This window comes from Lissotriton helveticus, chromosome 9, assembly GCF_964261635.1.
Source record: "Lissotriton helveticus chromosome 9, aLisHel1.1, whole genome shotgun sequence".
Taxonomy (NCBI): domain Eukaryota; kingdom Metazoa; phylum Chordata; class Amphibia; order Caudata; family Salamandridae; genus Lissotriton; species Lissotriton helveticus.
The window spans coordinates 124,240,386-124,267,530 of NC_136070.1; the positions used below are offsets into that span (position 1 = coordinate 124,240,386).

The following is a 27,145-nucleotide window of genomic DNA, read 5'->3' on the forward strand; positions in this document are numbered from 1 at the left end:
TTTAAAATGAGTTAGCAGACTAGGCAATGTCACTCTTTGAAATAGAGGAACATAATCCGTAAAATAAATAATGCCCGGAGTGAAATTTGCATAATTCCTTAGCAGAAATGACACGAAATGGCGAAAAACGTTTTCATAATTACGCATTATTATGCAGAATTCCGAGCAGGCATTTTGTGCTATGTTTTCTCCAAACAACTCAATTATCCGACACTGGTTAATGACGTAATCTCAGCATTTTGCCTAACAGGTGTAACGGGACATGCCACAAATTAATCAAGATTACACCAACATCAACAACATTTTATCCAGGTCTATTAAAAACCTCCAACAAATCCAATGTAAACATCTTTTGAAGCATCATCTGCAGACAAACGGTGCCATGGGCCAACATGCTGCAGAAACGGAGTGCCAACAAACTGCACCACAGCTGTCAAAACAGAAGAGTCGAAACAGCAAAACTCCTTCTAGCATCAAAATGTAAATCAAATCTGATACATTACCAGACTGCAAACTCTGCAGCTAGGGACAGTTTGAGCTTGCAAACATAGAAGATATCTCTGGGGTTCAGACACATTCCGCCCACTAGGATGACTGCACAATATTTGCAGTGGGAGCAACTAAAGGGAAAAACTTGTGCAGCCACCAGAAAATCTGCAAGACTCTTCTAGACCTCTCATGATAGAGGGGGCACCACAGCACCAGAATACTCCCAGGTAAGATCAAAACAGAAGTCCCAAAATAAATACAGAGGGATAACCTCAAGGAAAGGGTGGGTGGCCTGAAAAAACAGAAGGAGTATGTGTTCAAAGGCATACAGTTTCGTAGACGCCTAACTCAGCACCTCAAAATATCTCCCATGTTCCTCCATTTCCCCCAAAAGTGATTCTTCACCTCAAAGAGGTGAAAGTCTCTGAACAAGCAGGAAAACGATGCAGAAATAAAACCCAGAGAAGGTCATTGTGAATAAAGATGTAAACTTAATATTCTTTGTTCAGAGAGTGTGGGAGAAATCTCCTCCTGAAAATGTTAAGAAAAATAATGAACAATAATCCCAGCAAGCACTCTGGCTCTCACTCAGAAAGTGAAGTGATGCGGAAGATTCATTTTCTGGTTTTATGAGCCAAGTTCACCTTTGGAACAAAGTGGCTGTACCAAAGGATAATGCCACTGTCAATAAGTCTTCTCCTGAAAAGTGGGATCTGCTCCCCCAAAATAGGAGGGGTAAGATCAATGAGAACTACCCAGTGAATTGTGAGAGGAAGAGCACGAAAATGATTCTCAACAAGTGAATAAAAAATTAAATAAAAACCCTTTCTTAAAGGCCTGACAGGAATGAAGCATCAACACCCAATAGTTATTGACAAATCTGTCTCTGACAAAGGTCTATCAAATCTTAAATGTGCTATGTGGGACAGCACAACGTCCAAAAGATAAATAACCTTTAAATACATTGAGCCAAATGCACTGCTGACTAGAGTCCTTGCACTCCTTATGGGAACTCCCTCAGCTCAACCAAAATCAATCATAATGAAGGAGCGCCCAGAATAGGAGGGGGCGAAGAATCATCCACAATAATAAACCCTCCAAAAGTACTCCAAGTATTTAACCCCTTCTCTGCGGGGGTAATTCCCCCGCTGTGCTGGGGGGCGGGGGGCGCGCACAGCGCCCCTGTGCTGATGATGAGCTCAGCTCATCATCAGTCACAGTGCTCGTGTGCTGATGACGAGCTGAGCTTGTCACGGCCACACCCATTCCTTAGAACGCTCAGCACAGCAGGGGAATTAGCCCTGCGTGTGAGCGTTCTAACGGCCATGACGCTCGTCATCAGCACACGAGCACCCTGGCTGATGATGAGCTGAGCTCGTCATCAGCATGGGAGGGGTTAAGTGAAGAACTTTGCTCATTACCAGAGTGATCTCATTATAAACGAACCACATGTGTGGAACACTGTTGGTTCTGACCTTCACAATAGATTGTGGGAACCCCCAAAATTCTTGAGATAACAGAAACATGACATTAAATAAGCACCCCAACAGGAAAATTCTCAAACAAATATATGTAATTCAACTGATAGTGGGACAAAAACGTTTCTCTCATTACAAAGTCCTCTCAAATGTAATTGGAAAATGCATGCACATTAAAGTTCTGCCCCTTAAATCTCGACAACACAGAAAAATGTGAGAATCGAAGGTTTAGAAATAACCCCATTATAATTGTCCCTAAGAAAACAAAAAGTCTTGGCAACTACTCAGATCAGGTGACAGTCATTGAAACTACACATCTTGAAATGGGAAAGGTTTTGCCTCATATTTCATAACCTGTGTCAAATAAAACAGTGTTATTTATCTATCCTTTCTGATAAGGCAGGCATTGCATTGATGAATGGGAGTGAAACATCCCTCATTATACATGAAATAGTACAAGTGATTCCCAATTTAATAAGCTACTTACACTTTTACAAGACCAGTTTTCAAATGAAACATCTGAGCTTGCATCATCCCCGACTGGAAATGAGGAGGGCCTTCAAATTCCATGGGGATTCGGAAAACTCAATGACCCCACCAGAAATGGTACCAAAAAGGGTGCCCAACTGATTTCTACAATATTAATGTTATTGTATCACACATCAGATATGTCTTGAAGGTAAAGAATACTTTCTGAACCAGAGAATCAACAACCCTTGTCTAGTATTGAGTGTTTACCTGTGATGGGGTTCTTTTTCATATTAAATGTTTTTGCATTTATAACACATTTTACATTGGTACAAGCAAATGTATTAACAGTGTATTATTCATGTTTAAACAGCTAATGTTTGGGTGTTTTTCAAAATGACTGGTGTCTAGTTGTAATCCTATTTCATATCATGTGTATTGCTTGATTTTTAGGAGAAGCTGACTCCACACTTACAAATGCAATGAGTCCTTTTTTTGCTCAAGTAAATTCTGTGAATTTTACGTAATAACTGTTGAATTCATTTTAACAAGTACACCTGTAGAGTACAGGCTGTCTGCCCAATGTATCTCATTATTTTGCGGATAACTACATTTGAAGGATGTTTATAGAAACCTTATTGTGGGCGATCTTTAGAAAATAATGAACTGAGAATATCTATGTCTGCTGTACCATGCTTGGAGCATTTTATGGGAACTTTATGTAGGTGTATCTATTGTTAGGTTTTCTGTGATTTAAGCTGGCGCAGAGTATACCTCAGGTCAGCCATATTGAAGGGTAAACAACCTTTACAACGAAACTTTTACAACGCACTACCATTACAACGCGGTCATTACAACGCAAACTATTACAACGCATTGCGTTGGGGGCGCTCTAGGATAGGGAATAGGTTAATTTACTATCCAATAACCTTCCCTAGTGTCCACGGGGACTGGAGTTGGAATAGTAAATTAAACTATTCACTATCCAACACCCAAAAGTGCTATGCGTTGTAATGGTATGCGATGTAAAAACCACGTTGTAAAGGTATGCGTGGTAAAAGTATGCGTTGTAACGTCATACATCCATATTGAAGATATGCTTTAGTCCAATCGAGTAGCATAGGCTTCTCTCTTTGTGGGAGAACTGATTTCTTAAGTATTCCTTTAAGAAAACTTTATAATAATATACCTCTTGGTTATATGACTTTCATTCATTTGCACTTCATACTGATTGATGCATTCATCTATTGATTAATGATTGATACTAATTTGATGATTTTTATAATCCTTATAAGCCTTTAATAAACTTGTATGGTTTGGAAACGTAACCACTCTCTGTCTTCCTTGTGGAGCCTAATGTGCTTCATGTTATTTAAATCTATTGATTTGATGCCTAGCCTCAGTTCTGGATTTCGATTCATCAGATAAAGTTTAAGGGGCTCCGAATGTGCACAGAGAAAAGCACTACAACCAAATTGGTAGCAGAGGATGTTTCCCCTGAGGCTTAGAAGATTTAAAATTCTTCCCCAAATTCAAAGTTTGCTCCGAACGAATCTGGGTTCCCAATTTTCCATAATCCCATTCACATTGTTGACAGCTTTCCAGCATTCCTGAAAGCAGTTGCAGTATCCTAGGAGTGTTAGTGTATATGGGGTTTCGCGTTTTTGATTTTGAGTTGTCAAGAGCTGCTGTGTTTGTAGTTTTTAATAATTTGGATGAATGAATGAATGGGCATCTATGAAGCAAACGACTACTCAGCACAGTGTCCCGGCGCTAACAGGTAACTCTCCAATATCACCCAAAGCACACTTAGTTGCAGAATAGCCATGTGTTTTAATTGCTTCCTGAACATGGACAATTCCACAGTAGCTCTGAGGGCCACAGGAAGTTGGTTTCAAGTTTGGGCAACCAGAAACATGAAAGACCTAGTTTTGACCAGGTGGATAATAGGTATGGAAGCCAGATGGTTGAATGAAGACCTCAAAGTTCTAGGGGGGGGAGTGAAGTATTCTCTTCCTGGTGTAGCTGGCACCATTGCCTTGCAGGGCTTTATATGTCAGGAACAGAGTCTTGATTTTTATCCTCTTTCTCACTGGCAACCAGTAGAGAGCCCTCAGATACGGGGACATATGGTGGGAGAGGTGTGGCGTCGCGGCCAGGGCGACTGACGCTGGAATCTGGGGATCAGGGTTCGATCCCCGGCTCCGGCGGCAGGTTAGCCCAGCACCATGTGACTCTGGGCAATAGCTTGCTTAATCTTCCCGACGGCCCCCAGCGCCTAGAGACCCTTACGGGTGATTGTGCGCTTTACAAATGTGGATTACTATTATTATTATTATTACATATGAGTCCTGGGGTTCAGATTAAGGTCTAATCTTGCTGCTGCATTTTTAACCACCTGTAGGTGGTTCAAAAGATATTCAGGCAAACCCAAGTATAAACACGAAAAGGATATACTTACTGACGCGGAGATTCTTTAATCCCGGTTGTTTGTGAGATAAACGAAAAGACGATAGACCTATTGAGTGCTCCCTTTATAAATTTGAGGTTGGACATTGTATTCTAAGAAACAATCAACCTGAAGCCGGATCTTATAACTGGCAGAGAATTTGTAGATTCCAACGGCGGTATTCTTTTCCCTAAACCATTCAAACCATTTATGGGAATCTGAAACCTCCAAAGGAAATTACCCAGGAAGTTTGGAGATCGGGAGATTTTCTCCCTGTATGTGTATCACAAGCCCTGATTAAGATATTCAAAGTGCTGTGATGTGATTATTGTCACTTTTAAAGCCTGAAGAAGTTGGTTGGACCTGTGAGACCACCGAAACGCGTTGCTTCTTGGTCACTTTTAAAGATAATTTGCCCCCTTGGGGACAATTTTGTGTGTGAGATTTAGTCCCACAAAGTTTTTAATCTGTACATGAATATTGATTGCTCAAATTGTCACTCACTTTTGTTTTTTAACTTTAGAGTCTGTATCTTGCTGTGTTTTATTTGTTTTTAAGTGTTATAATGAACTTGGAACGTACAAATAAATAAACATTTTCTACATTTGATTAATTTGCCAATACATGAAGCTCCTATTGGGTGAGTGAGTATTGATAAACTGATATTTGGGTTATGTGAGTTGAGTAACAAATAAACAGTGGTGTGTTGAATGCAGAAATTCCCAAAGGGATTTATTTTTTAAAACCCAAGTATAGTACATTTCCGTAATCGAACCTAGAGGTAATTAAGGCCTGGACCATTGTTTTCCTATTGGCAGTAGACAAAAGAGGTAGAAATGTCCTTAAAGTTCGTAGTAGCCAAAAACAGGTGCCTACTACCACTTGGATTTGATGTCTCATTAATAAAGAGTTGTCAATGTGGATGCCCAGGTTTTTTACTGTATTTTGAGAAGAGGTTGGGGGAGGCATGTCTTAGGGCCGACAAGACCGCAGTCCTCAGAAGGTGGAGTACCAAAAAAGATAATCTCCGATTTATTAGGATTACATTTAAATTGATTAATTGCCAAACAATTAAACACCTTAGAGAGGCAAATTCTGATCTTCTCACCCTCAAAGTCTGCAAGTTTTTCACAAGAGAAGAAAAGCTGAGTGTCGTCCGCATATGGTTTTGCCCCACAAGATTCGGCCAAAGCTGCCTTTGGGGTTAAATAAACATTAAAAAGTGTAGGGCTCAGAGCTGAGTCCTGATGGACGCCCACATTCAGAGTCTAAATAGCGGCAGTATAGGGAGGGGTCCAAACTTGCTGAGTTCTATCCTCCAAAAAAGAGGTAAGCCACTTTAGGGCAGTACCACTAATTCCAATATTCTGGAGCCGCTTCAGTAATCCAGCATGAGGAAAAGTATTGAAGGCTGCCGAGAGATCCAACATAAACAGGATGGCCCTTCCATCTGATTCAACTTTTCTTTAATGTGATCCGTGATCTCTAGCAGTGCTGCTTCTGTGCTACAGCTAGCTCTAAAACCTGATAGACTGGCTTGCAGCAAATTGTTGCTTTCCAGGGAGCCTGAGATGACTGAGTTTACATGTTTTTCCAACACCTTACAGAAGGGGGGCAGGAGGGATATCGGCCTATTTGTTGTGCTTTGTGCTGTGATGTCAAATTGGGTCCTGGTTGGCACTGTGTTGAAGTTGAGAATTGAAGTAATTTTCGCAGATACTTGCTGCAAAAAGTTAGATTTCGGTAATCAGAACTGTCCTATTTCAAGATCTCTGGATATTTACAGACTTATATTAAGATGTTTTTACTTATCTGTTAAGGTTGAGGTGTTGGACGGTAAGGCACTATTAGCCACACCAAGATAGGGACATATTAAAAATAAGTGAGTTCCTGTTGGTTGGGGACTAGCTTTGCATGTTTCTTAGTACCAGGAGAGAGCTACTTCCTATACCATAGATCGGTTGTTGGTTCTTTTTTTTATTTTGATATTTTGCTTATGAGAAGCTGATTGAAATGGAGCTGCTTAAAGGTGCTGCGAGTCAGTAGGTGTCACCCTGGGATTGGTTTAGTGTGAGTGCCGCACTGGAACTGGTCATTGCATCACTGTGTGCCGCGTTGTGAGTTGTCATTTCAGTGGTGTTGCACTAGGATTTGATGTTTCTAATGTTGAGTATTGCACTGTGATTTGCCAGTTATTTTAATTTCAAGTTTCCAAGTTCTATATTGGGTTGAGTAAGGAGCAAAGATGAAATTCTTTAGGAAAATAAGGCTGATGGTGGAAAAATTATGTAAGAATACCTGTTTGTGAGGTGAGGAGGCTCCTCCGGAGGGCACACCTGCACACTGTATGACTACCAAGGTTGGTTTACACACTTGTATTTGGATCAAACGGAGGATTAAGATCTTGGCAATTGAAGGGTGCTTGCAATTTCCCTCACATGGCATATTCAATTTACAAACAATTGAGAACCTAAGGTGAGAGTTATACAAAATAAAGCCCCCATCAAGGCCTGCTGAATAGGAAGCCTTGAATGCAAGGGAATTTGCTGTACATTCGAAAGAGAAGGAAAAATATAAAACCCAAGCAAGAAATAAGGGTTGCAGTTGGATGGAAGCAAAGTGGGATGCAGAGCAGGAGGGTGGAGAGAGAATGAGATTGAGGTCCTAAGGATGTTTCCAATGATAATAAAGGGATCGACAGAAGGAAAGAAATCACAAGAGGGAAGTGGGGATGAAAAGAAAGGGAATAGGATCAACAGTGATTCAGACCATGAATTTTTGGATGATTTGCTAACTTCCAGACCACCTTCATACAATGTTGTTCATCAGGCTGCAGGAAACCAAAAACCCTAATGGGAGTTATAGGTTGGTGGAACAAACGTGGGTGGAAGTGAGAGCACGCCTGTTGATCCGAGTTTCCCAGAGGGAGATTACCCTTTGCCACTCCAGATCCCCTGTTAAGAGCCACTAATACGACTGTTTCCATTACCACAACAGATGCATTTTATGTCACCGCAACCCCTAGTACAACTGATACTGGTATGCCATTAGATTCAGGGGCATGACTCCATACAGGGGGAACCACCCCCCGCCCCAATAAATGTGCCTTTTATTGGTGCCGAGGTATTTCCAGAGTCACAAATTCAAGAAAAGCTGTCAACCCCTAGAGAACTGGGTGTTTTATGATTACAGACAGAATTTAAGGATGATAGTGGTCCCAAACCAATCCCTCTCGAGAAAACAAGTCCAAGTTGAAGGCATCTGCAACAAGCAAAGTATGAACCCTATTTCAGCTGAAGTCCAGGTAAAAATAGGGCCCCTCGAAGAAAACCATCAATTTGTAATATGTGACAAAAGTCCAGTTAATCTGCTGGGCAGGAATTTGCTCAGCGAGTTAAATTGTTAGAATCTATTGCACACCAGATTGTGTTTAACTTCAGATACATGATGAGGATGAGGATGTAGACTTCAAATTAAAATCACGAGAAGCAGCTGTTGGGTTATTCCCAGTGCTAACAAGAGAAGACATATCTCCAGATTTAAGAGATTAGATGAAAGAGGAAGTCTTGTGTATTACATACAATGATATTGGTCTGATCAAGAATGATAAACCAGTGAGAATCACAATAAAGCCTAGAGCAGAGTATCCCCAAACACTCAAAATAAAGCCTCACACCTTCAGATGTGGCTGGAATTATGCATGTGACTGAATCTATGTGTAGGAATGATGATGTGATGTGGAATGTACAGGAGGTAGAATTCTGGTGGTTGGCAGTTAATAGAGCTCTGAGCTGGCTGGAGGTTGCTGTATCTTTCTGAATAAAGAAGATTATAATTTACACCTGTGTATGTGTAAACTACTACATATTTTGGAAGGGAAGATGGAATCATAGAACCAATTGAGTCATCAGAATGGTTATCTCCGGTAGTGGTGGCTCTGAAAGATAGTGGGAAGATTCATTTATACATTGACTTGCAGGAGCTGAACAAGAACATATGGGTGGATAGACAGCCACTGCCGAATATTTCTGAGATGTTGCGCATGATGAGTGGAGGAAACTGGCACTAGTGGATGTGCTTTTAGATGTATAGAGTACTGTTCAATGTGGAATTAGATCCTGAAGATAAAATGTCTTTTGAGGAAATGCCTGGCAAAGTTAAGCACTCTCTGATGTCATGCTAGTGGCTGAGTCGTGTAATATTCCACCTCTGAAGAAGTGCTTCTATTGCAAAGAACAAACAACTACTTTACATCTGAAAGCATGCTGAAGCATCAAAGTTTTTGCCATATTCAATTTTTATCTCATAGAGGCATTGCTTATACAAAGGAATCATTTGTAATCCTTTTTTACCTCTGCAACAGGCATTTTCATAAATTATTTTGTCAGGATTAGTATTTTAGTCCTATTCTTTAGACCACCACCCTATCTGTTTTCCCTTTGCAGACCAGAACAGGCTGACATCAAGATGGCCGCCCTAAGATCAGCAAAAAACTTTTCTATCTAACAATATTTTGAGTGGTCGTCTTGGGGTCAGATCATCTGATCCACAAAATGAAAAAAATCACCCACAGGCCTGTGGGGCCCGCAGGACTCGCTGGAATAACACTGGATGCATATTTCACATTAAGCTACACTCTATACATGGCAAGGGAGCCAGCCATATAAGAGTCAATAAAAATGATATTCCTTTTAGCAAAGTGTTCATTTTAGCAACGTGGGTTGGTTTTTTGTTTGATTCTAACGTGCATGATGCTTTATGTTTGCATGTGATTTCATTTAACAAACAATTTAATGCAATACCATTACTGAAAAACGATTTCATCTAAATGGTTTAATGGAAATTGTCAGGATGAATGGCATTTAGCATTTCATAAATACCAATTCATAGAATGTTTCATTTTTTCGAAATTGGCTTCTGCATACTTATTTTTCAAGGTGTAAATGAAATGGCTGTCGTCTTACTTTAAGAAACATTTTTTGTCGAAGATATTTATTTCAATCCTTTATGTCAAGGGATATTATTTTAGGTTGATATATTTTACATAGTCTCACAATTACTTTATATGGTTTTAATTCGCTGAACCCTCATCACCTCTAAACTCCCATCCATCTTTGCCCCTCCAAAATACCTCCCCATGCATAAAGAGAGGTGTGGCGTAGTGGCCAGGGCGGCTGACTCCGAGCACGGTGCACATAGTTCGATACCTGACGCCTGTGGCAGCTCAGCCCAGCACTATGTGACTCTGTGGCAATAGCTCACTTAATCTCCCTGACGAGCCCCAGCACCTTGAGACCCTTAGGGGTGATTAGTTCACGCTTTACAAATACCGGGTTACATATACTCCACCCATTCCTGACTCCTAAACTAAACCACTCCCCGAACCCTAAAAGCCCTTTTTTAATCCTAAACTCTACCCATCTCTTACCTGAAAATCCCCTCACTGCCCCTAAACTCCACCAATTCCTGACCCCTTAAAACCCCTTCTTTACACCTATACCCCACCCATCTCTCATCCCTTAAAACCCAGCACCGCCGTTAAACTCCACTCATCCCTGAACCCTAAAAAAAACCTTGCCACCTCAGAAAACATGACTCCTAAAACACCTCACCTCTCCTAAACTCCCCTATTTCTGAATCCTAAAAAACCTTTCTACATATAACCTCCACCTATACTTGAAATCTTAAAACCCCATCCCATCCTAAACTCCACTCATTCCTGAACTAAAAACCCTTCTGCACCCCAAAACTCTACCCATCACTGAACCTTAAAATAAAAATCACCAGCCCTAAACCCTACCCATCCATAAAACTTAAGAAAACCTCGACATCTTTACATGCTACCCATACCTGAACCCAAACAACCCTCAGCACCACCGACTTATTTGTAAGTTCCTTAAAATGGTCTTTCCTTAAAATTGGTTTTCCATGACTTGGTTTCTTCCAATGTGGTTTCTCAGTTTTTGTTTTTCCGTTAATTAACATACTTCATGCTTAATAACTGTCCCACCCACAGACAGCGATGCACCGCAATCCTGGAAGCACGCGCAGGGATGAGGCCTGGTTGCAAGCAGGGTGGGCTCTGATGTGCACCACAGTCTTTGCATATGTTGTGGTGCTGTCGGCTTCCAGGATCTGATGCTTTTTCCTGCTCCTGTTCTAGTCTGTGGTAAAAGCAACCCATGAGTATTAAATTAACATAAACAAGTGTCTAGACAGAGGCGATCTGATGGCCACCATCATTTATAGTCACTGTGTGCTGCAGAAGTTTTATTTTCACTTTGCGCTCTTAGAGTGTAGTAGTATTTTACTTAGAACAAGATTACAGCTTGGGTGTGGTGGTAACTCCTTTATGTAATGTCTTAACTCCCTGAAATCACGTTTATCCATTTCCTTACAACGATGGACAATAGGAATAAAAAGGTGAGTCCTACACGTTCTTCTGTTAAATAGTCTCCTGGTGGATAATGCTAATATTTCGGTTTTGCTTGTGTTCACTTTGGCACCACGGGGGTGGAGGGCTCGAGGACATAAATTGCAGGTAAAAAAGATATCACAGCTGAGAGTTGTTGCCTCCCAGGTAGGATGAATACACGCAGCACAATACTATGGAGTATTTTGTATTGTTTTGCAAAACCTTTAATTCATGTGCAAGGTCGAAGTGGCCTACCGGGCAACCAGGCAGTGCCCGATGGGCAGGTCTGACAGGTCTGTGTGTGCGGACTGGACTAAAGGGCAACCAGGCAGTGCCCGATGGGCAGGTCTGACAGGTCTGTGTGTGCGGACTGGACTAAAGGGCAACCAGGCAGTGCCCGATGGGCTGGTCTGACAGGTCTGTGTGTGCAGGACAACCAGGCAGTGCCCGATGGGCTGGTCTGACAGGTCTGTGTGTGCGGGGCAATCATGCAGTGCCAGATGGACTGGTCTGACAGGTTTGTGTGTGTGGGACGGTTTTATGGCTGTTTTTTTGGCCTGTCTTAAGGTCTCCTGGGCCGGTTTTTACTGTCGATTTCCCCGATGTTAAAATAAACATTGCCTGCAGCAAGCTCAAATCCGTGAAGGCTTCCATACCTCTCAAAACAATTATACAGCGCGTCTTTACAAGGTCAAAACGGTCTCAATTTACAAACATGTCCACTTTTTTATCTATCTATTTCACTAGTGGGGGGGGGGCACTTTTGCTGCCCAGGCCTTTTTTTCTATACAAGGCCGACTCTGAAGAGAGGTTACAAAAATGTGGATTTTCGGGTACATACAGCATGAAAGTGTCGAGAAGCAGGAATCGTCGACTACCTTTAAAAAAATTTAAATATACAAATATATGTGCATTAAGCATGAAGGTGAGGCTTAGCACACCACGGTCCTGTGCAGTTTCAGATGGGAAGTAAAGTCAGCAGGGAGTAGCGCCCCTAAACGTCAGGAAAAAAATGACAGAAATGAAGTCAGGCTGCCGTGGGGAACATTTGGACGCATGGAAATGCATGGCCAAGTGTGGCAGTGTCGTGGCTAGTAAAATCCCAAGCGCATTTGGCTTCTTACATTTGTAGCAAATATCCGTCCAACATCTCGCAAAATCGTAGCTTTTGTTGCTGATGTCATGGCTTAAATAATAGGCTGCCCTTTTTAACACTTCCCAGATAATCTTACTACTTAACAAAAATCGATACTGTGCACTGCACTTTACTTTCAAGCTTAGAAGACCAAGTCTTTTATTGCTTATATCTTTTGAGGGAAGATGCCACAATTAAATCTACAAGTAAAAATAAAACAACAGCAAAGCCACTTCCAAGAACTAGGAGGCCCTATTTATGAAGCTGTTTGCGTCGCGCTTGCACCACACAACGTCAGGGGATTGTTTTTGTGCAGGAAGCTGCCTGTAATAATGGCATGTTCCTTTAATTAGAATGTTATATGTGTAATAGGAATGTTTGGGTGCTGGGCAACAGGAACTGGTGCAGCTTGGGGCATTCTTGATGTATCTTTACTGGAGCTGCATGTTTTATTTCACCTGTAGAATTAAAGTTCTACTTATACCTTTCAACTACTTTCACTGCTTCTGTTCATATTGGGTTTGGAGATACTACAATTTTGGCGACATGGATGGTTTTAAAAAAAAAAAAAAAAAAAAGAAGAAGAGAACCGGTTGGAAAGTACAGAAGCACCTAAGTAAACGGAGGTTTGAATTTGTCCAGGAAAGCCAGCTGTGATTTCGATTCCCAGACTTTGTCCAGGAAAGCCAGCTGTGATTTCGATTTTCACTGAGAAAGGAAATTTCATCTGGGGACCGGAGAGCGACGCTGATTTCGACGTTTCTCTGGGAAAAGGAGTGTGTTTTACTCCTTTAATATGCCACAATTTTTCAACACAAAGAGGAAGTTGGTGTTGTCCTTTGCCGAGGGATTGCCGATTTAATCGCTGTTTGGATTATGTTATTTTTTGCCAAGCGATTACGTGGTGTTTAATTTCAAATTACGAATTTACCAACGGTTGGCAACGGAGCATTCTCACGAGGCAGTGCAGCGTACTCATGATTCTTCTCTGGAGCGTTGGAGTGTTCTTGTCATCGGGGGGAGCAGCGTGTCCATAATTCCTCTTTGGTGAACTTCTACACGTCATAGTGGAAGGAGCGTTGCATTTTGGGTAGCGTCATCACGTCTTCACGCTGCTGGTCACGCTCGGCGGCCATCTTCTTTGTTGATTGTTTCCATAGTAACCTCGTAGGAACAAGCTGAGAAGCATTTTCTTCGTTTTTCTTTCATGACGTTGAAGTCACGACTTTGAACCTTGCAGTAAACGGAGCTTTGTTCGGCATTCGAGGCTATTGAAGTTAAAAAAAAAAAAAAAGAAAAGAGCTGGGAGGATTTTGTTTGGAGTAAAGCGACATTGAAAGCATTTGGAGAAGAATCGTTTTACTTTGTTGCTGATGACGCGCACACTGTGTGTCAGTGGTATTTACGTTCATGCCTGTAAATTGCTGTGATTTTTTTCACGAAGTGTATTTTGATTGTCAAATCATACATACAGTAGAGATTTCTTGGAGTATGCATGCAGCAGAGGTTTAATGAGGTTTTGAAGGTTCTTGAGGGGTTGGTTATTTACTAATTCATCATTCACGGGGTGGTTATTTGAGTGTCTTAATTTCATGAGATGTTTTAATTTCTAGAGGTATTAGTTATTTACTAACTTTTCATTCACGAAGTGGTTATATTTGCTGGTTCATCATTCACGAAGTGGTTGTATTCATTAACTTATCTTTCACGTAGTGGTTAGTTAAGTGTTTGATTTGAATGTGTTTTTAATCTTTTCTGAATTTTTGAGTATGTCTGTGGTAGCCGGGAGTTCAGGTACTGGGGACAAGGGTTCGTTGGGGGTACCTTTAACTACAAATTTACAAATCAATTCCCCCAAAGAATTTCTAGCTATTCCTGGAGAACCGTTGATTGCTTGGTTGGATTGGAAGGCTTATTTTTTTAACTATATAGCGAATTTAGAGGACGTAAATGGTACATTCTCGCCGGAAAGAAAGAAGAGGATGTTGTTATATTCGCTTGGTCCGGAGGGTTTGCGTATTTTTCAGGATATGCACTCACACAAAAGTGTGGAAGGTAACTCTGATGTTTTTGAATGTGCTTTGATGGATTTGGATGATCATTTCTCTCCCTCAGTATCAATTGCTGTGACTAGGCATGCATTTTTCCATAGGAAGCAAGGGAAAAATGAGACAGTAGAGGAATTTGTTTCGGCTTTGAAAAAGTTGGCAAGGAAATGTGAGTTTGCTCAGTTACATGATGACTTTATACGTGACCAGGTAGTGATGTATACTAAGAATAAGGTATTACAGGATAAACTATGGGTAGAGGGAGACAAGTGTCTTAAAGAAATAGTGGCTTTGGTTAAAAAGGCAGAACTGTCTGACCGATGTGCAAAAGTCACTTTGTCACAGGATAACAAGGTGGAGGGGGAAGTAGTAGCCAAGGTAGTTGAGAAGAAAGCAGGGTATAATGATAAATTGAAGGGTGGAAATAGTGATTTTTGTGATAGGAAGGAATGGGAGGGTGGTGAAAGGAAGAAATTTACTGAGGGTAGTGAAAGGGAGAAATTCAGTGATGTGGTGTGTTTTAGGTGTGGAAGTTACTCACATGCCGCTTCTTTTGAGAGGTGCCCTGCTAAACATGCAAAGTGTTTAGAGTGCGGATTGGTGGGTCATTTCTCAAGGGTTTGCAACCGGAAAAATAAGAAATTTTCAAAGAAAAAAGTTAATTATATTCAATATGAAGATAATTCATCTGGTTCTGAGTCTGATGATAATGATATTCAAGTTAACTGTGTTCGGAACATTGAGATTTGATTATTAATAATCAAATGTGGGTGACATGTTTATTGATGATTTGAATTTTTTTCTTTTCCCTGCATTTTGGAAAAGGGGGATGGTTGTGGGTGAGTTCACATGTTCTGTTCTGTTCACTTAGGAAGATGCGGAATTTACTAAATTAATTTTAGTGTGTAAATTGTTGGGTTCAGAGTATTATGAATTCATTATAGTTTGTTAATGATTTTTATGTTGTTTTTTTATGTTGGTTTTTTTTTTGTTTCTTTTGTTAAGAAGGAGGATGTGTAGTAATGGCATGTTCCTTTAATTAGAATGTTATATGTGTAATAGGAATGTTTGGGTGCTGGGCAACAGGAACTGGTGCAGCTTGGGGCATTCTTGATGTATCTTTACTGGAGCTGCATGTTTTATTTCACCTGTAGAATTAAAGTTCTACTTATACCTTTCAACTACTTTCACTGCTTCTGTTCATATTGGGTTTGGAGATACTACACTGCCCTTTCCTGCACACAAAAAATCCTCCTTACAACGCAGGCACTTTTGCACCATAATGCAAGGGTGCCTGTGTTGGCGTTAAGCAGCCAAAAGGGAACCAGCGCAGGGGAAAAGGCAGGAATGCGCTGAATTGCCATGAATACAGCGCATTCTTGCCCTTTCCGTGTCATGCAGTGCAGTTTAGCAAGGTCACTTGCAGCGCTGCACTGCGTGGCTTGGTCATAAAACTGACACTTGATTCCCAAATAACATTTGTGGACTAGTTTTCACTTTTATTAAATGTTAATGTCTTTACATTTACAAATCAGGTGCATATTTACAAGCCCCTTTGCGTCACTCTTGCATCACGCAGCATGGTGCAAGAGTGACGCAAATTAAAAATGAGATTTATGAAGACACCAAGACCACCTTGCGTTGCCCTGAGTGGCTTAATGACTCTCGAGTAATACAACGCAGCACAAATTGCTGCGTTGCATAACTCTGTTCCAGGGTGGTGTTTGCATGGGTGTTGCGTGGGCGTTCCCAAACAACATCCATGGATTTTGACGCATGCCCAGATTTACCAGAAGTGGTAGACCTGGGAATGCGCCAAAAACCGACGCCTCCCCAGGGGAGCCGTAACGAGGAGAAATTTGTTTATTTCTCCTCGTTTTTCCTCTTTCTACGTGTGCTGCATTCTGCAGCACAAGTAGAAAGAGGACAACCCCTCACAGGATTGTTTTTGTACAGGAAGGTGCGTATTCCTCCACAAAAAAACAATCCTCTTTACAAAGCAGGCACCCTTGCACCATAGCGCAAAGGTGCCTGCGTTAGCGCTAGGTAGCCAAAAGGGCACCAGCGCAGGCGATAAGGCAGGAATGCGCTGTATTTACTTAAATGCGCCTGCTGCCCTTTCCGTGTTAGGCAGTGCAGCGCAGCAAGGTGAACTGATTTGCTGCACTGTGTGACTTGGCCATGAATATGGCCCTCAATGCTTATTAAATATTGCATTTACACAGTGCAGCAGTACATGGTAATGCTTTGAGGAAATCTTGTGGTGCATGGCACAGTCTTCTATCCGAGTCTTTGGGCAGGGTAGAGGGTCCTGGTCAGTTTAGTCGGTGTGAGAGAAGCCTGGCTTCTGCCAATGTGAGGCTTCAAGCCCCAGTGAAGAACACATGCTGCTGCTGTCTGAGGAATAGCACTCGTTACATTGCATAGAAATACCACGCATGCCTTTACAAAGCAGGTATCACTACGCGATGTCAATTACAACGAGTACCATTACAAAGCAAAATTTTACCACGACTATACCTTTACCACGCATGCCATTTTAATGCCAAAGGCATGCATGGTAAAGGTATACTCATGGTAAACGTTTGCAAGGTAAGTGACTCCAACCTACCCTACCCTAATCCCTAATGTAGTTCCACTGCACGAGCCTCCCCAACCCCCAGTCCTCTCCCTACAATAACACTACAATACCCTGCACAACCCCCCAACACTACACTAATTCCTAAACCACTACCCTACACTACACAAACAACACAACACTACCCTAAGCTCTAAAACTCTACCACCTGCACAACTCTCCCCCTACCCCCAGTTTGGTCCCTACACTCTAACACTACCCTGCCCAACCCCCAACACTAACCTAAACCCTAAAACACTACCCTACACTACACAAACAGAACACTACCCTAAACCCTAAAATACTACCCCCGCATGACCCTCCAACTACCCCCAGTTCGTTCCTACACTCAAACACAACCCTGCAGACCTCCGATACTACCCTAAGTCCTAAGTCCTAAACCACTACCCTACACTACACAAACACCACAACACTACCATAAACCTTAACACTCTACACCCAGCACGACCCTCCCGCTTCCCCCAGTCCTGTCCCTACACTCTAACACTACCCTGCACGACCCCCCTACACTACCCTAACCCCTAAAACACTACCCTACGCAAACACCACAACACTACCCTAAAACACTACCCTACACTATAAAAACACCATAACACTAAATCCTAAAACACAATCCTACACTACATAAACATTACAACACTACTTCGACACTACCCTAAACCCTTAAAAAGTAACCCCCACTTCAAGCACAATCCCCCTTACCTCTCTCTCCTCATGGTTCCTCTCTCCTGGCCCCAGCGTCGACAGAGGGGCGGTGCACGTCGTTGTGAAGAAACGAAACAGCCCAGTTTTCTCACAACAATGTGGATAACCATTACATTGCATGCGTTTTTAAAGCGCTTGCAACATTATGGTTTTTCTTCGCAATGGTAGTCATTGTTACATTGCATTCGTTGTTACCCATGCAACAACTAGCGTGGTAACAGCCTTGTTGTAATGGCTGTTTACCTTGTCTGAGGCTTGCCTGCAGCAGCCTCTGGCTTGCACTGGATTCTCTGAGTCTGAGGGAGCCCTGTGAGGGAATATTGCACTGCGTTCACCTATGCTGCGCCTGTTCTGTATGGAAATGAAAACTGACACTCCTGGCACTCCCCCCAGAAGTTGGAGCATGGGGGGCCTAGGACACATCGTGATGTATCAAGTAGACTCTCTGCTCACAGTCATTGATTATAAAAAGGCCGTGGCCAATTTTTAATTGTAATTTTAAGTAGGCCTGGGTGGTAAATTCCGTTCTGCTCGCGGAATTTGGGTAATTTGGGTAATTTCTCGTTCCGCGGAGTACGCGAAATTAGCAAAAATTATGCAGCTTCGTGGAAATTTTTGCTTGTTCGCGCTTTCAAAATGTGTGTTCGCGAGATATTTCTCCCCAAGCATGCAAACAGTGTTCGCGAACAGGAAAATAGCATCGCGAACGGGCAGAACATGCAATTCCGCGTGTGCGCGGAACATTTGTATGCTTGCAGAGATTTTTAACCATTTTGCAGAGCTTTGCGTAACGCAACTCTGCAAATTCCACCCACCCCTAATTTTAAATCACATATTTTAGGGCAAAAATTCCTGTTTACAAAAGGCGTGAGACCTGTTTTATTTGCTATTCTGTGATACTGTGACGCAATTTGCAATGATTTAAGTAATTTTGCAATAAAAAAAATAATTATTAATTACTTTATTCACTCCTGCCACTCATGCCGTAACTCTCCTGGCTGTAAAGCAAGAGTGCATTGCTCCTGGTCGAACTGTACTTGTCCTGCGAGTTAGTGACACGTGTGTAGTAAGTACACAAACAATCACAGACATTGACTTGGTTGATGCTTTTGAGGTCTCTCAGATATTTTGAAGAGAAGGACAAAAGGTCAGCCACCCCCAGCCACTGACTTTAGTGTCATTCACATATTGAGCAGCCCAGATGCATGAGTTGTCTGAGCCATTCGTTGACTGTGTCAGGATGTATCGACGTTTTCCTTTTCATCACTATGTTGTCATATCATTGCCACATTCATTTATCACTTCTTATAGGGACTGGAATAAAATATTGCCATTGTGCTGTGAATTTACCCGAATTCTCTACTTTTTGACACTGCTTCAAGTAAGCCATCAATGAGGTGCCTCTGTGAGGACCACTTTTTGATTATCCAACTTGTGGTACTACTTGGAAAATGTACCCCAAGCTTGAGAAATTAAAACAGCAGAACAGGAAGAGTGAGAAATAAAAAAACGCAGGGCACAGACTCAAGAGGCAGAGGAAGAAGAAGCTGCACAGAGGCATATCATGAATGCACAAGACAAGAATGTACTGACGCCTGCAGGCATTTGCAGCCGCTAACACATGAAAATCAGTTCTCCTGGCTTTGCCAATGCTTGTCCTCTCTTCAACCTTTGCTATTCTTTTGTAGGTCCTGATTCTAATGCGTGACACCATATTGAGTGTTGATACTACAACACCATCCACTAGTGACGCCATATGACCAAGCAGGCCTTCACATTACATGAATGAAGGACAGTACATGTCATGTGGATAATTTCTAGATAGTATTTGACAATAATTTAAACCGCTTCTGCTTCTTTTTAAGCCATAGGAAATAATGTATTTTCTCCACGTGTTTCTGACGTCACACTGCTTAAACAGTTTCCAGGTGGTAGCTAATACTGCCCTTAATGAACGATTTCCAGCTAAACACAATACTTTTTGTGCCTTTACTATCACACCTTCCCCATGCTTTAAACCACGGCCCTTTGGCAAGCTCATTTTGTTGCATAAAACACATCCTTAACCAACACAAACTACAGCTAAATATACACTACAGCTAACAGCTAACACATCCCATTCATGTTGGCCATCTCACTGCATTTCTGCATCAAACATATTCAAGCAGTAGGCCTTTCAGTCACTCCCTGGGCTTTCACACCTTCCCTCCACTGCAATTAGGGAAGGGTCCCTCCAATCACAAGTCCCTTCTTGGCCCTCAATATTCATTGTAAACAGCATTGACATCCAGTCTGAGATGCCGATTCTATAGCACTATATCGATAATCATTCGGCTTTGTCTCTCCAAATGGTTTTCTTGGTAATATATGATGCAATGTACTTAGTGCAGGTTGATTAGGTATACAGAATTATAGTGTGACATGACTATTGTATCCTACATATCATTTACAAAAAAGCAGGTTTTCTGTTATGAACACCAATGAGAAAATGTTTACGATACAAAAGTCCAGATTTACTAACATTTTGTTACAAATGGGGGTGGGGTCGCACACTACTCACACACCAGCGGGATCGCCCCTAAGGACTGTGGTAAGTGTAGTTTGTGTTCCGCGATGCATCTTCTTTCGATTCTCTGCTATCTTCGCTATCTTCGCCATCCCTGGACACGTGTTTCGGGGTATTTACCACTCATCAGCAGGGATTAGGCCGTGTTCTGGGGTTGCCGGTGGCTGCCAAATATTGCAAGGTTTAGTACCACTCAGGCGCGCAGGTGTGGGGTCCCAGGCTCGTCAGCCAACTGCTCGAGGGAGCTTCAACATTACAAATGGGGGTGGGGTCGCACACTACTCACACACCAGCGGGATCGCCCCTAAGGACTGTGGTAAGTGTAGTTCGTGTTCCGCGATGCATCTTCTTTCGATTCTCTGCTATCTTCGCTATCTTCGCCATCCCTGGACACGTGTTTCGGGGTATTTACCTCTCATCAGCAGGGATTAGGCCGTGTTCTGGGGTTGCCGGTGGCTGCCAAATATTGCCAGGTTTAGTACCACTCAGGCGCGCAGGTGCGGGGTCCCAGGCTCGTCAGCCAACTGCTCGAGGGAGCTTCAACAATACAAATGGGGGTGGGGTCGCGCACTACTCACACACCAGCAGGATCGCCCCTAAGGACTGTGGTAAGTGTAGTTCGTGTTCCGCGATGCATCTTCTTTCGATTCTCTGCTATCTTCGCTATCTTCGCCATCCCTGGACACGTGTTTCGGGGTATTTACCCCTCATCAGCAGGGACACCGCCGGTGTGTGAGTAGTGTGCGACCCCACCCCCTTTTTGTACTAACATTTTGTGTTTGGGTTGCCTCACTTTTTAGACGCAGCCCCAAATGAAAAATTTGTTTCTGGATTTACTACGGCACATATAGCCTGATTAGTGTTACTTAGTAGAAAAAAGAAATGCAAAGCAGTGGAAAACATTACCTTGCATGACTTTGCATCAGGGACATGTTACAGGGGTGTAGCATGGACCTTCCTGTGCATCCGCCCATGGATTTTACGCAAACCCTAATTGCCTACCTGAGTTTGCAGCAAAATGGTGCACATGAGAGAGGTGTAACTAGGAGAAATTATATTATAGTGTCACACCAGTGCACTGTCTTTCGTGTATGAATCATGTGCTAGGGGGACTAGTGTGCATAGAGGGGACACTATGAAATGTATAGTGCATGTGTACACTATAATGTTGCAATATGTGACCCGGATGTGGTGCAAACAATGCAATGCATAAAGTTCATAACTAGCAGTGTTTACAATGTATCGGAGTGTATGTGGATGCATTGTGTCCTGCACATAGTCTAGAGGGAACTTAACGCAGTGCATTGCTTACAATGACTATAGTCTATAGAATTGGTGCAGGATCTACAATGTACAGTAGGGGCATAGAAGTATTCTGTAGAGAGCAATGTGTACAGGGAGAACAATGTAGTAGATCAGAGTAGTGTGCAGTTGGTGTATTTATAGTGTATATGGAGTGAAGTATAGCGTGTGTATGTGGTGTTGAATTGGGTAAGTGGATATAGTATGTTCAGCATGTGCCATCTTTATGTTTATAACTTAATTTCAAACATCAATTTCACCGAGTATTCACCGCAGCACCGGAGAAACATTATTAAAAACAGATTCCAAAGAAATGCGGCCAAATATCATTCCTGAACGAGTCCTCTAATAATAAAGGCAAAACTGGGAACTAATTAGGAGAACAAATGTTAGAACTTTTAGAAAGTGTGAATCGCCTACGCACTTAACGTTGACACCTCACTGCATGGGAAATCCTAGTTTAGCATCCTTAACATCTTTGGCCCATGTTGACCTATCTGCAGCTTGGTCAAAACTTTCAGAAGTTACAGGGTGGGGCCCCAAATAATAATAGTGGAACTTTTAAAGTGCAATAGTTACTTCAAAGAACTGTCCCAGCGCTGCAAACTATGAAACTCCTTAGAAAGGTTTACAGAAAACTAAACAGAAACAACAGCCTATCTTAAAAAGCCATGTTTTCAGATGTTTCCGGAATAAAGTCTCTGTCTCAGACTGCCTAAAACAGAGAGGAAGAGAATTCCTTAACTTGGGTGCCAAGAAACTGAAGGAGGATCCCAAACGCGGACCTTCTTAACTCTAGGAATTTGAGCCAACAAGGTGTTAGAGGACCTGAGACACCTCACAGGAGAGTAAAGCCTAACAAGCGGGTGCAGATAACTGGCACCCGCTTATCAGGCCGCACTCTGAGGGTGCAAATAACATAACTGGCAAATATGTTGTACTCACCAATAAAATGGGATTTCCAATGGAAGATGTTTCTTTACCTGCCAGAAGCCAGCTACTTACTCTCTGTTGCCTTATTCCAATCTAATAGATGCAATACTATTTGCTTTCAACCTGGTTGGTTAACCATGTAGTATTAGCCTTCACTACCTTCTCACCAATATTCAGGGTCACTGGAGGTACCTAATGCTGTAGCACTGCAGCAATAGATGTAGTATACTTGTCACCTAAATCACTATCCGCTGAATACTTTGCAGATTTCAACAACAAAATGTAAGTAGCTCAAACGACTCAAAAGTTAGTGCCACATGTGGTGCTGCACTGTGATAGATCCTGTTCAAAGGGTAACTGGCCACCTTTTACTTGCTGCTTACTTACTATAATCGGGTTTTTAACTAGTAGTAATGAGGTGAACATTTTGTCCAGACGGTATTGAAATGTGTTAAAATGACAATTGCGAAATAAAACTACCAAACTTTTTTATTGCATTATGCCTCATAATTGAAGTTATCCTGCATAATGTTCTCTTAACACATATGTTTGTCGTGACTGTCTGTAAACAGCATTAACAAAGCTTATTTTTCTATTGGCATCAAGAATAAATTTGTCTGTAGATGCTCATATTACTGGTAGTTGGATGATGACACAAGGTGGCACCATGTCCTTAGTGTGAATAGGACTGTAGCTAAGAAAAACATTAGCATATCTCGAGGAGTGTCGCTTTGGTGGTAGGGTAGTTCAATATGTTACACCAAAGGTAGGTGTCCATGTGTGATGTGTTGATCGAATCCCTGGTGAATTACCAAGGCTGTCTTCCTTGGCATCTCCTAGCATGAGGTAAAGTTACCAACTGCTACAATCCTTTATGCTTTATTGGATGTGGTGATCACAAGTAAACAGAGCGAACATCACTTAAAAGCAAGACTCGTAGTACATCACAATCATATGTCTTTTACTTATGTTGTGCCCCTGTCATTCGAGTGGGGGTAAATCGTGTCATCTACTCCTCTAAGTAGGGAAGTCAAATTGATAGTAGATAGAGTATTTCAGGCGTAAATGGAAAAGTTGAGAGAATGATCGAAAGGATCCCTGGAGTGGGCACATACTTGGAGCATCGTTGCACACCCCAAGGAGAGATGTGAGACCAAGTCCCAGTCTCGGAAACCAAATGGGCAATAAGTCAAGCAAATGTTATCTTATAGGGACGTAGGACTGTCTGAACCAGAAGCATTGAGAATGGCCACAAGGCTGTAAAATCAGAGGTTCAAAAAAGGAACCACGAGAGCCAACCAGAGAAGATGTAGTCCAGTCAATCTTACTTTTTCTGTTTCTTACTTCTTCATTAGTTACAAGCTTCCATTTTTCAAAACTAAGCTGATTTTGATTGTAATCTTCTGTAATGCTGGCTTGCATTGCTCTGACTAGTAGTGTTAGATTGTACGCTTTATAGAAAACATTTTAATGACCCGTTTTACACAACCCTGTACGAGAATGAGGAGGATGCCTTTATTGTCATGATAAAGGGAGACAGCTCAGAAAACAAAAAAGACAAGTTAATAAGGGTTTTCTTATTCTGTAAAATAGGCTAAAAATATTGTAAAAACTTTGCTATAAAGACCCAATGGCCTATGGATCAGATTCTCAAAGGAAGTAGTAACTTTAAGAGTTGTACGTTTACTTATAGGATTGCTGTCTTTTTGGAAATTTACAGAAGTCCAAAGGCTATACACTCTACGTAAATCTGCAGACTGTTCGCTGGTGATAAATTTGCTGATTTATATTAATGAGTAGGGTGCAACTGTGCCTCAATTTACTTTTTTTTCTCCAACTGGGAAATATGTTTCCAGGAGGAAAGATCCTAAAATTAGGGGATAGTAAGGATTAATTCACATCCAATTTGCACATGTATTCCTGAAGTGTTGACCACTATGTGTAGGTGTCCAATTTCTTATTGTTTAAACCATAGGTATGTTTGCGAGCACCCCCTAATGATGAATTTGTGAGTGTGGTGCTCAAACTAACAATCGCTCCAGCCACCCCCTCCCCTGGCAATAATCCAAATTACCAAAATCCAACAAAAATAGTCCTTATGATGTTGCAGAGGCCATAAATTGTATCTATTGAAGAATTGTACGCAGGTCCTGATTCAATTAATTATTTAAATTTTCAAATTGCACAATTTGTACACAAACCTATTTTGTTATTTTGACACCATTCAAAACTCACTTCAGGGAGAGGGAAGGAGAAAGACAGAGAAAGAGAAAGCGTGTAAAAAGAGAGAAAGAGAGACTTGCACCTGCATTGACCCAGTTCAGTCCACTACCTTTTAGCAAAGGAAGATAAAAACCTATTTGAAAGGTGGGCATGCATGCTACCTAAAGATTGCACAGCTGATGGCATAGCAGGGATTGCAAAAGTGGCAGGGTGTTTCCATAAAATCTGAGACTGTGGCAAAAGTTTAAAACATCAACCCACAGGAAGAACTGTTCTACAGCCTGTGTTCTTTAGCACGGGTGACACTGACTTGTAAAGTTGTAATGTAAGGAGTAAGGTGCCCAAAGAAGACAACATTCAACCAGGAACACACAATCACTAGTGAAACAGGCAAACAAAAAGTTTCTCATAATGATATACAAACATGATGTCTATCATATAAATTGAAAGTGGGATTTACATAAGTAAATGATTCACATTTGGAAAGCCTCAACTATCCACGAACAAGTTGTTAGATGCAACAAAAATTAACAAATTGAGTAACAGACCCTTCAGTTCAAAACTAGAGAAGCCAAAATTTTAAAAATGCACACCTACATGCCGGCGGAGAATACTAATACATACATATCACTTTAATCCAATTACATACAACATCACGCTGTTTTTTCTTTGACACGATAGAAAAGAAATGGTTAATTTACAGTATTGAGTAATAGTAACAACAGATTTTATAGCGCATAGAGGCGACGGGATTGCAATTATGAGACACTAATAAAAAACACAAGTTGATGTTACATTATTAGCAGAGGTAGCATTGTCTACCGAAACATGCCCAACCGGCCAATGATAAAAAGGTAACACGAGCGGAAGTGCATGCACGTTTTTGTACTGACCCGGGGTCCGATGGCTTTGTGGTTCTGCGCCTGCGGGCAGTGCATCAGCAGTACCAGGGAGAAGTGGAAAGCGACAAAGACACGCCGCTGCCCCCGCCACATCTTCGCCTTGTGCTGAGTTTGGGAAAGTAGATAACGAGCTGGGAGTAAATTCCGGCACGAGAGGAGTCAAGGTGCTAAAGTGCCGTCCGTCCCTCGACCTGAGAGTGCGCTCTCAGGTCTCCCCTGGCCAGTAGCGGCACGTTAAATGCCTCAGCACTTCCATTGGGCACTTATTAAAAGCCAACCTGGCACAGCCAAAGGGGTGGGCGAAGAGTGAGTGAACAATCGGGAAATTGAAGCAGAACTGATTACACGTCCTCCTCCTCCGGACGGGACCAGTGCTGGATGACATGTGCTTGGCTGCCACCTGCCGGCCATCACTGCGCTGTGCAGCCTTGTTAATTACAGTTCGCAGCCGAGTCTCACGATCGCTAAATGTACATCAGAAAACGTATTTTCTATGATGCCTTGTTTACAGTTAAAGAGGAAATCCGGTAAAAAGAAGTAAACTGTTTTGTATTGCATTCACCTCGCGCTTGATATCTGAGGCACCAAGCGCATTTACGGGCTACCTTGTTGCCGTGCTATGAAGGAAAGGAGGTCTCTCTCATTGGCTTGCACAACGAGTACTGTAGTCATTCATGCCTTTAGCCATACTACAGCACCAGAGTTGTGCTCTTGTCTTTTGTCGTGGAGAGTATTTGTGAATTTGAAGCGAAAAGGAGTGAGAGGTAGAAAGCTTAAGCGTCAGCCTGTTAAAGCACTAGCCATAGTGTATGTTCTGATGGGTGCACGGTGGGGTGGCGAGGGGACACCCTTTATGCAACCAGCCAGTGTATTCCTGTGAAGACCACCCGTGTGGCAGGGAGCAGCCCACATGAATGGGTGTGAATGACCCAACCTTTGTCCTTGCTCTGAGGAGGCCTCCTGTCGCAACAAAGGAGTGGCCAGTGTGTAGCCCGGCATTGTATATGGTCTCCGAAGCCCACTGAACAATGGCAGAGGAGCAGCGGATGCCACGGACTGGGCGTTATACAACCAGCCGAGAAGGTCCTTTGTAGAGTCCTACCAGCCTCCTGATTGGTTTGAGAACTTCAATGCCCCCTCCCTTTGCTGACCCACAACATGTTCAAAAACAGCTGCATCATCTTCGAAGCCATCTACCTACCTGGCTGGCGAGCTCACCATCTCCGGTGGCTTTCAGAACACCTGCAACCAGAACACCATCAAACTGGAGACGAAGAAGTGCAAAAAAGTATTTTTCAAGTAAATGTCTGGCTTTGGCAAGCTAATGCTATAGTTCATTTTTTCTTTAAAATAACATTATTATAATCATATGCAACATAAATAAAAAGCGAAAT

At 42.1% G+C, this 27,145-nt stretch overlaps 1 protein-coding gene across 6 annotated transcripts in view; it reads right to left on the reverse strand.

Annotated features, from left to right (window-relative positions):
• The window catches only part of SMOC1 (SPARC related modular calcium binding 1), a 651,789-nt gene extending 625,687 nt beyond the window's left edge, over nucleotides 1–26,102 (reverse strand). For all 6 annotated transcript variants that reach the window (XM_078659597.1, XM_078659602.1, XM_078659600.1 and 3 more), the window contains exon 1: nucleotides 25,743–26,102. In XM_078659597.1, coding sequence (XP_078515723.1) covers nucleotides 25,743–25,844 — 102 coding nt within the window. In that variant the 5' untranslated portion in view covers nucleotides 25,845–26,102. The remainder of the gene's footprint in view (nucleotides 1–25,742) is intronic.
• Nucleotides 26,103–27,145: the final 1,043 nt, after the last annotated feature.